Genomic DNA, 11,138 nt, shown 5'->3' with positions numbered 1-11,138 from the left:
CCCGCCTCGGGGCGGCGGGGACCCGGATCGGTGGCCTTCGCGGGATGCCCGGGGCGGGGAGGGCGCGGAGGGCAGGGGGGAACCCAGGAGGAGGAGGAGGAGGAGGAGGGGGAGGCAGGCGCTGACAGGTTGTTCCTGACGCCATTGCCGTGGCACGCCCGGGCGGAGGGCAGGATCCCGGCGGGCGGTGCCGCGCTGCGGCCGGGGGCTGCGGGGAGCTGGGGCCGGCCATCGCCTGCCGGCTGGCAGCCCCCTGCGTGGGGGGAAAACCCATCCCGGCCGGCCCGCATCCTCCTCGCCTTCTCCATTAGAGCTCTCCAGACAAAGCGGTGCCTGGGCGGATGGACGCCGAGGCCGTCCCGGCAGCAAAGGGCGGCTGGGGCGGTTGTGTCCCGGCTCCATCCCGGCTCTCGGCCCGGTGTGTGTGTCCCGGCTGCCCTGCCCGGTGCGGGGCTGGGGAACCCCAGGCTGGCGGGCAGCGAGCGCTCGGGCTTCGCCCAGGACTAGCGTTGGGCCAGGAATGGTGCCTGTAGCTCTGCAACAAAGGTGTCTGGACGCAGAGTGCTCTGTTGGCTCCATCAGTCAAAGCGAGACAGTGTCCCCGGTGTGGGGTGTTGTGATAAACCGAGCGTGGGGTGCGTCCCTAAAGAAGATACGTCTGTATATTTATACTGGCGTTCCCATGCAGGAACTTAAATAAGAAAAATGATGCTTTAATGCTGTTTCGGTAGGAGATTGCTTCACTATCCAGACAGGTTGGTTTGTACGCCGTGGGCTGTATCCAAGTTACCTGGCTGTCAGTTATTGCAGTGCTGCTTTTGTCCCTGGATATTTTGCTTTTAAAATGTGGCGAGTGATATTAACAGAATAAACGAAAACATCAAAGGAAATCCTGGCTGTTAAAACAGGAGGAAATTGACAGGTTTTCCCCATGTTTGTTATGTTTTCGGTTGATAGTTTTGATCCCCATTCCTCTGACTGGAATTGTTCTACATAGTTTATTCACTATTAGAATTATCCCTTATTATAATATTGTTTTTACTAATTGATGTAGCAATATCCCTGCCAGTTGATACTGAGCTGGGAGGTGTGTGTGATGCAGCAAGTAATTCCCCCAGTGCCTGTGTAACCTGCATCACTGGGCAAGTTCCACAAGGTGCAGCCACCATGGCATTAAATTTGGTGACGTGATTGAAAGAGTTCAGGGAGAGGTGGATGCCTGAGAAGTTTCTCAAAGCTTCTTGAATGATTTCTTTTCCTAAAGTTCTCTAATCTCCACCAAGACCTTCTTGGGTATTACGATGTGGTTAGTGCTGTCTAACAGAAATTGCCCTCATCTAACCTAAGCTATGGTTGGTTGGTTGGTTGGTTGTGGACTCTACCTGATTAGCAGTCATGGAGGTGATGTTTCCTGTGTTAGCAAGAAATTTTGGCAGCAAGAAGTTGTGAAGGGGGATTGCCTAGGACTTTCTCAACAGTGGTCTGAATAACTTGGATTTGAGGTTTCTGTTTGGCGCAGTAACTCTGTTTAGGGATGGGACTTATATTGGGAACTCTGGTTTTACTGAAAGTAGCCTGTAATGTGTTAGCAATTTGATTGAATGACAGGGTGGATAACAAAGCATTTAAGTCCAGCAAATCCAAAGCAGTGTTATAAACCACAGGAGAAATGAGCCAATAAATCAGGGAGGGTCCCAGGTGTCACATCCAGAATGGAGTCCTGGGAATCCTAAGCCGTAATCAAGACCTTCTTTCTTCTGTTCCCTCTGAGAAAAACCCAAACAAAAGCACTTCAACTTCATCTTCCCTGATATATGAAAATCCAGGGATAAGCAAGAATCGAAAGACTTCCCCTTAGCATAGCCCTGATTCAGTTTCTACTGCGGGGGTTTCCTCGCATCAGTGGGGGCAAGTTTTCAGGCAGAGGTTTTGTCCATGTGGTCTTCTGGAATGGGAACCAGATTTCCGTTTACGTACTGAATGACTTCATGGAAACCTTCGTGTATGTTAACAAACAAGTAAGAACTGCCTAATTCTCATGTAGGCAGAAAAGGGCAGGTGTCATCCAAGCAAGGCTTTCATTATAGCTTCAGCCTCCAGTGCTTCCTTTGAAGGGAAGCCAGGGAGGAACTCGCACAGTAGCCTTGCAGAGATGAATGATGGTACAGGCTGCTGAGATGTGTGTCAAAGAGAAACCATGTGTTTAATAAACCAGCGGGAGAAGTGGTTATCGGTTCCTGAGCATGACTTTAATGTGGATCTGCCTTGTTGCAATCAAAGGCTAAGCTCTGAATTCTGCAGCTGTATGCCTTGAATTCAGCCGTGTTCTCCCAAATGCTCTGCAGCCCTCTGAGAACCACTCTGAGAGATGTGCCAGCTGGGAGGGAGGGGTGGCATTATCTGCAGCAGGGCTGTTGGTGGGATGGCTAGGGACTCTGAGCTTCCCAGGGGCTGGGCTCTGCCGGGAAGGGAGCTGCAATTCCTGAAGCACCCCAGATGCTCCGTTCAGTGCATGACACAAGTTTTTCCCTAAATAGCTTATGGTCTCAGTCCACAATCCTGCAAGGCATTTTTTTGAAACTAGCAGACTGCTGTGCTCCTGCTGCCTCTCTGCAATGTGGAAAGGCCTTGATCCAGAAATGTGGGGGGAAGAACGGGGAACGAGAGGGGGAAGGAGGAGCTTCACAGGAACATTTCATGCGGCCATTCCATTGTATGTGTGTGTGTACTCTGTGGCTCTATTTAAATCAGCAAATTCCATTTCAAAGTCAACAGAGAGGGATGGGAGCTCCTGCCCTCCATCTGCCTGCGTGTGGGTGTGCCTCAGTGTGTGTAGGGCTGGGCTGGTTGCCTACAGCCGGGCTGGTTTTTGCCCGGTGGCCTTGGCACATGGGCAGGGGTGGGCTGCAGGAATGACAGTGCTCCTGGCCCCCTCCCAAACCTCCCCAGCTGTGCCGTCACACGCTCTGAGACAGGGGAATGTGTGAATCCTGTGGAGGTGCAGAAAAGAGGCTGGGTGGTTGTACACAACTCTTTTTTTTTTTTTTTTTTTTTAGTAAGTTAGACTTGACTATTGCCTATAGGACCAGAGAACCATGGACTTTCCCAAAAAGTTCAGGGCTATTTTATGACAATTGCTTGTCTATAACAAAGTATAACATAAAACTAGTTACTTATTTGAAACTTTGCATTAAATCTGATACCTCATCAACAGTTTCCCATGACAGTAAAACCTCTCAAAATCTCTTGCATCTGGTTCTCAGAATCCTTCAGATCTGCTGATCTTGTTGTTCACATCTTTTTTTTTTTTTTTTTTTTTTTAATCAATGGAAACGCACATGGCTCTTTTTTTTTATCAATGGAAAATTCTTTATATGCTTTTAAAAAAATGAAATGTGGAAGGTTGGTTTGTATATTAGAGGCGCCAAGGACTTAACAGTGCAGCCTGTAAGAAAAACAGAAGCATCGTCTGAGAAATGTGCTGTTGTAGAAGTGATTAAATATGTTGATTAACTTCAGCACTAATTTGATAAATACCACCCCAGTATTAGACAAATGTCGCGCTTCTTTTCCATTCAGTTTGTTTTCAAAGCAATTTTCATTTGCTCTCTCTAATACTCCTTCATCAAACTTGCTGTGTTTCTAAATAAAAACTGCTTCTTGGTAATGGCCGTTCATCTGGCATCCGACAGTCAATCTGTCATGTTACTGCATCTTACGTCATCCCTAAGAATGTGTTTTTGTAAACAAATATCCTCCCAAGTGGAGTACACATCAGACTTCGTGCTCTTCACCACCTCCCTGTAGATCCCTGTGCAGATTAAGGGCCACATTACTTAGAGGAATCGAAGTTCAGATACAGTTCATGTTTAAAGCAATACCTTTGAGTGGTTGTGGCTTTATTTGTGGATTTGTGAGTTTGGTTTTTATTACTATTTTTGCCAAGTTATTATTTAAAACGTTAACGCCACAGTGCTGTATAAGCTTCCACATATAAGTTGTTTTTATATATTTTTGATGTTCTCTCTTTAAGATAATTTTTAGAAATTCATGCTGTACAGTGACTTGCTAGTTTACTGTACTTCACAGGCTATTGCAATACTGTTCTTCAATGCTTCAGTTGCAAAACAGAGAAGGAGAAATGTTTAGGAACATGTATTCCTAAACTTCTGTGGAAAACTGCTCACACGTCCGTAACTTTATGATTCCTATTCCTGGAAAGTGCATGCTAATTTTATCTCTAAGCAGCAATGTAAACCTTCACCTGTTTTTCTAGACAATCTTTCATTCACTTTCAAGGACGTGGTCTTCTGATTTCCTGATGGAAAGTATTTTATGATTCCTAATAATGTCAATAGTTCTCTCCTGCCAGAAACAGCCAGCTTCCTCCAGTGACACTGACCTTGCCCTGAGCAGAAAACTTTGGAGTAATGCGATGGCCTGAGCAGCCCCTTCCCTCGTCATACAGGTTCTTAGGCTTGATACCCCAAAATAAGGATGGTATCCGAAGAAACAGTAGATCACAGAACTGTGCAATACCTGTGAAATTTGTTTCATGGAGCAACAAGTAAAGGAACCAGAAAAAGCTGATAGCCCCAGTCAGAAGGATTTGTTATTTAATGAGCACCAGGATAATCTGAAAGCATGTTTGTGTACTTGTTTGCATGTGCTCAGAGCACTCTGTTTCTGGTACCCAACTGAATGGATTTGTCACAGTGGTTTTTTTGGGGTTAAGATTGTTCAGTTTCCAGAGGAGAAGAAAGGGAACAGGAGACTGTCTGAAACGTTCCTTGTCAGGCTCACCACCCATCCTTCTGCGACACCTTCCCTTTTGCTCTCGGTACGAGCTGTGTTTTGTCATTCCAGCACGCGGGCATCCCAAGTCAGATATTTAGCATCATGGCCCAGGACTTTTCACCCAAGGTGTGACTGTCTCTCCCTGCAGTACAAGTCCTTGGCAGCTTTGGGGGGTTTTGCTTTGGCTGCTGTGAGTGGGCCAGTGAATGCTGGGCTTTCACTGGTATCACACTGTGCCAACACACCCTGGTGCAGTAACGAAAGTGCCTGTGGAGACCCGTGTGTACTCACATTGCTACATTGGGACATGCGGGACAGAAAGGGCTGGGGTAGGGAAACCGTCCTCTGCACGTGACCCTGGGGGGTCAATGAAACCTGCTGATAGTCGATTAAAACACGGTCTGACATTGCAGCCACTCCTGGCTGTGTAAAGCGCTTTGTAAGGATCACAGATGTCATATAGAGGATTTTAAAGCGGAGCTAATGAGCTTAGTAATGTATTCTTCCTTAATGACGTTTAAGACATCATCGAAAAGTTTTAAAAAATAAAATTTGTGAGAATTTAATATCTTGGGGGTGTGATAAACATCTGCCTATAAGAACGAGTGCAGCGCTTGAGAAATGTCTGTGTTACCAGAAGCTCATTTTCTAACTTATTTCAACAAGCCCCTGGCGCTTGCGCAATTAGTGTGCAGAGGTAACCGTTGCTGCTGAACATTCCCGCTGGCCCGGGGTTTGGATTGTGGATTTCTGCTCGGTGCCCACCCGGCAGAGCACAGGCAGTGTGCTGGGTGGTCTGTGGGACAAGAGGGGGAAAAACACGGTTACGGAATAGGTGAGAGTTAAATGCCAGCACTGGGGTTGACTGGGTGCCGCCACAGCAAAAGCTCTTGGGGGATCTTTGAATGTATATGGGATAAAAATCAGCATTTGCTGATTTTTTTCAGGCACTGGTGCAGGAGTTCCTTGTGGAGCGCTCCAGGCTCTGGAGGAGGCTTGGAGTCACTGACGTAATGGGATTCCTAAGCGCTGATAAACCTCCCCAGTTAAAGTGTCGCAACCTGCCACTCTGTTACTGCCAGTTGTAGTATTGTGTTCCTTGGTTGGACTTTTTTTTTTTCCTTAATGAATTCCTTTACATGGCATGGAAACCTTGTGCTAAAAGGCTATGTGGGAGACTTCTTAGTAGAAATGCTGGGTATTCTTTGCTTGAGCATTGATACTACTGATAATCGCTTTCACAAACTTGCTAGGCAGGAAGTTTTTCTTTTGTTTGTCTAATTAGGTTTTCAGTTTGCTTTCCCTGTAATTCAGGAGGTTGCGAAAACTGTGACTCCATCCGGGCAGGAATTTCACAAAACTGTTATTTTTACACAGCAGATTCTCCCATGCCCTTTCTTCCTTATACTTGGAACTGCATTATTTTTAGCTTGATTCACAAACCTGGTAGTAACACAGCATTTGTAAATTCTCATTCTTAACAGCAACAAGTATCTTTGCGGTGGGAACGCTACAAGAGGTCATGGCTTTAATTACAGAACATGTGCTAAATTTTGGGTCATTTCACATCTCTGAAATTGCCTTCTACTTCCCTGCCTTTGTAGGTGCTGTCAGTATTGGGGGCTGCCATCTCATTTGGAAAAGCACGAGCATAAGCGGTTTCGTGGTAGTTGGTGTTAGCATTCAGAGTAGTGAATTTGTAGTAATTTGGAAAAGACTAAAAGCAATATAATTGTATGTAAACAGTCGGTCGTAGTGTACTCATCTTGAGGTAAAATGTTGTGCTTAGTTTGTGGGGTTCGTTTTCCATTTTCTTATACCCTTACAAACAAATGCTGATAAGTCATTGAACTTATTAAAATGATCTGCTTTGGGGATTTAGGTATCGGTTTGAAGATCTGCCCAGATATTTGGAAAGTTCTTTGGAGCGTATCGGTGAATTTTACTTTGTAAAAGAAAAAAAAATATGAAGAGCACAAGTAAAAAAATTATTAAACTAATAAGGGAACTAAGTACCTTCTATTAATCTAATAGAGGGCATTAAGTAGTACCTTCTTTGAGCCTTATCCTATTGTAAATATTATGATATAGGTGTGTAGGTATTTTTGCTGTTGAGTACAATCCCTGGAAGAGGCCCAGCCTAAAAAATAAACAAAGGTAACTGGTTTCAGATGTCTGATTACAAGGACCGACTGACTCTCTCTAACTGGGAAGCACATTGTGATGAAATGGGGTGTATGGACACTAGATTTGCTCCTTGGGCAAAGCCTCTTATTTGGAGCTTTATCATAGAGGTCATTCTGGATTCACAGTCATTAAAATATGGAATCAAGGCTAATCTTGTGTCGTTTTCTCCATTATTGCTTCATAGACCATATCTATACCACCATTTTCACTATTTTCCATTAAAATTCATTTCAGATACAAGTGATTGTTTGTCTTGGGTCTTCATCTGCAAACACAAAACTGCAATTAAAAGTTATCAAGCTAAGAAAATGTACTTCTGAAGTAGAGTTTATGAATCTGAGTGTTTAATACCAACTTTATAGTTTGATATAGTTTGGTAACTGCCTTTCAGATATGGATATTATATACAACTACATGGAGAAGAAAGATCTATTAGTTAGTTTTTCTTAACAAGAAAAAAAATTGTATATAATTTTTTTTTGCCAAAATTGATAGTTTCAGGGTCAAGAGTACCTTTTTCAAGTGGGCTACATTTAGTCAGATGTCTCTTGTACATACTTGAACAGAAAAGCATCTCCAATTATTTTATTCCAGTGATTTGATCGAGGTGTGCATTGCTATCAGGGTTTTGAGCAGTTTGCATCACCCACTGTGTTTTTCTGTCAGATTTTCCTGCATTCTCCTAACTTTCCTTCAGCAAATGAACAGTTTGCAAGTCAGAGTTGACAACTACTGAGGTTTTGCAAAAGCTGACCTCTATGTGGTCAGTGATAAATGTGTGTAGGTGAAAGCAGCGAGATTGTTATTGAAATTGAAGGACTTTACAAGTACTCTGGTTTTGGAATGGAGAGTTTGACTTGCATGGAGCTGGTAAGAGAGATTTGGCACCATCCGAAATTTGTGATTTCATGCTCCTTCACTACTGATGCGTGGGTGCTCTGCTATCTTCTCAGCATTTCTGTCTGAAAGCTGCTTTAGCAAGAAAATCTTCTCTCCTGTGTTTGGGTGGCACCTGTGCGCTTATAGGTTCGGTTGTTCTTGAGTACAGACTAGAGAAAATCCACCCTTTCAGGGCTCATCTGCCACTCTTCATGAAATATAATAATGTCAAAGTAATTTGATTATGCAAAAATCATTTTGTCTAGTTTTAAAAGCTTGTGAGAAATTATCTTGCAAGTCAGCCTTGTGAAGCTAATGTCTACGCCTGCTCGTGGAGCAGTGAATCCCGTGGTGACACCTTTTCTTTACTTTTAGAAGCAAAGCCGAATTTATTCCTCTAATATACTGAAGGAACTGACTCAACTGATAACACTTCCTTCTGTTTGTTTGCATCCAGCAAGGCATAAAACATGGTGTCTTTGTGGAGAACCACCTTTTGCGTGGTGAGTTGTAAACTCTGTTCATCATGCTGCAGGGGCCGAATGCTTTGTTTACTTACTTAAATAGTTATTTATTTTGATTAAGCGTGTATTTAACTAAACATTTGCAGCAGAATGCTGTGATTCGAGAGCAGATCTCAGCAGTGGTTTCTGGAAAGATGTTTATAAGAGCTTTGAAGCTTTTGGTTATCAGTCTGGCTGATACTGGCTTTCCCAAATATCAATGAAATTCAATAGGGCTGTTTTGAAAGGTACAAGAGGGATTGAGAAGAGATTGGCTTTCAGTAAGAAGCAGTGACAACAGAAAAATGACCCTTTTGGGGTTTGGGAGGATACAATGCTGCAATTTTGAACAGAGAGGCTTTTTCAAGGTACAAGAGGGAACGCTGATAAGTCCTTGCATCTCCCACGAAGTAACCAGTGCTCTGTGTGATTCACTGCTGCAATTAAGGATTTGTTATGTCCAGCAGCACAAGGTTTTATTCACTGCGTTCGGGCTGGCTGAGGTGAAGGTCTGTGAGGTGCCTCATGTTGATGGCGGCCAGCCTTGGGGCTGCGGTGGGCAGGCTCTGGCCTGTGGAAAGTAAGTTGCGATTCTCTGCTGTTAGCGTTGCTTAACGAATTACATGTTGATCCTCTGTGTTTTTCCTGGGGTCTTTGAGTTGACAAAAGCAGCCCCTGGCCTGAAGTTTGTAGGCAGCGCAGTGGTTTCCAAAAGAGGGAATACAGTTTTGTTGTGTGCGGCACCCAACGGTGTGCTGGAGGAGATTTTAACCTGGGTAATTTTGAATATAGGCATTATGTGCCATCACTGGGATTTCTTTATTGACTCTCCAGAGCTCCCTGACAGAAACAGGGAGAGGTTGGGGCCCATCTGGGCCATGGCTGCTGAGGGGACCCTCCATGAGGGGAGGTGAAGGAGATGTGCTGGTTCCATCTAGCTGAGCTCATGTCTCCTACCCTGGATTTTAAATATCTTCCTGGACAAAAGACACAACCCTTTAGGAACCATATCAGTTTTAGTGAAGTTGATGTGACTTTCCCAAATTCCCATGTAACTTCTAGCAAAAGCCATGAATGATTTTAAATAAACAGCTTTGATGTAACCCTGAGTTGAAAAAGTAAAAAATCAGCATGCTGATGTGTTCATATTTTATTTATTTTGACCAATTTTTGGAAAACTGGCATTGCAAGATATGAAAAAAGTAATTGTGCTGGATAATTGAAACATGACAGTATTTAATGGAACAAGAACCAATGCTGCTTACAAAGTAGACAAAAATGCAGGAAAAATCAGAGGTTATATTGTAGTAATCTGATTGAAAAGAGGATGAACTTAAATCCCTGCAGTGGTTTCTGTGGCAGCTCAGGTTTGTGGTCCAGGTGTTGCTCTGGGCTGCCCACACTCGCAGCCCCGGCGGTGGTGCTGAAGAGCTGAAAATATGGATCACTACGGCTACAGTAACAAACTGAGACTGTGTAGCTGGATCTACAGTGCCTGTTCTCAGTCAGTGAGAATGTGTGTTATTCATGGGTAGTTACCATACAATTTGCCATTAACATAAACAGAGCTAAAGGCTGTAATACAGTATAAAAATAAAACCAGTAATCATTTAGTGTCTATTTTCAGATTCCTCTTATGGTTTCCTTTTTAGAGGATTAGAGATTATTATTACTTGGCAAGACTGTTTTAAAGTGCAAAAATTCAAATATGCAAATATTAAATCCATCTATTTAAGAAGATATAAATTTCTGTGAAGCAGGGGTTGCAGGGAAGGAGAATCTCTGTCCGTCTCCATCTCATCTTTTCTTTAGGACACGTGAGATCTCTTTACGTACATGCATTCATGTTTTAAGTTCAGTTAAGGTAAAGCCCCCTTTTGAGGGAGTTTACATACACCAACAAGGGAACAGAAGACATAATAGAAAGCACCAGTTACTATTTTATTTTTTTTTCACGGAGCTTTCTGGCATAAAACCTGCAATCCAGGATCAGTGCAAGGGGACCTATCTGCTTGTACCCCACACCTCCTTGCTTCCTGAAGCTCGCCCAGCAGCCAGCACTGACTCAGTGTGGTGATGAGCTTGGTCCATGCTTCTCCATGCATTGTTTTCTTGACAGCCAAGCAAAGAGCCTCCCCAGCCCTCCTTGCTGCAGACACATTTCTAGCTCTGCTGCAGGCCTGCCCAGCTTTGAACGTGTGGTTGCATGATGTTTTAGTTACAGCTCCAACACCATACGAGATGTTTGCTCACAGTTCAGTGGACTGCAAGCCAGGTCTGTGGTGGCTGTAGCAGATGAAGTGTCTGTATTTGGTAGAAAGTCAAGCTCTGGGTTATAAGATGCTCATAATATAGTGGATAATTGACAGATGAGAGGTGGGGAGTGACAGATGAAGAAGCTGTTCTGCCTGGCTGGCAGAGTGTCTGGGGTCCGTGTGTGTGCCATAAAAATCTGTTAAAATTAACTCATTTATTAATTAATGTTCATTCTGTAGGTGTTGTGAGTGTTTAAGATGCTGTGGAAGGAGAGACCCAAGGCCTCGTACTGTTTGGCTTGGCCATCCAGAGAAGAGAGACCAGAGATACCCTCGCAATGTGATCAACAATCAGAAATACAACTTTTTTACATTTCTCCCTGGGGTAAGTGTGAAGAAAGTTGCTTTTCATCACCCCACCACAATGCTTTCCCCAATTTCAGTGGCTTTATAGCAGACAGGTGCAGAACCCGGAACTGGAGAAAATAATTAATGTTTGGCTTGTGTTTGGTGGGCT

The 11,138-nt window shown here is 43.9% G+C and overlaps 1 protein-coding gene across 1 annotated transcript in view; it reads left to right on the top strand.

The window, feature by feature from the left end:
• Positions 1 to 9,805: 9,805 nt before the first annotated feature.
• The window catches only part of ATP9A (ATPase, class II, type 9A), a 49,132-nt gene continuing 47,799 nt past the window's right edge, over positions 9,806 to 11,138 (top strand). The window contains exons 1-2 of the mRNA XM_014943657.1: positions 9,806 to 9,870; positions 10,862 to 11,006. Coding sequence (XP_014799143.1) covers positions 9,806 to 9,870; positions 10,862 to 11,006 — 210 coding nt within the window. The remainder of the gene's footprint in view (positions 9,871 to 10,861; positions 11,007 to 11,138) is intronic.

The sequence above is a fragment of the Calidris pugnax genome, unplaced genomic scaffold (assembly GCF_001431845.1).
Source record: "Calidris pugnax isolate Ruff unplaced genomic scaffold, ASM143184v1 scaffold118, whole genome shotgun sequence".
Lineage (NCBI taxonomy): Eukaryota > Metazoa > Chordata > Aves > Charadriiformes > Scolopacidae > Calidris > Calidris pugnax.
This window is presented reverse-complemented; position numbering and strand designations above follow the sequence as displayed.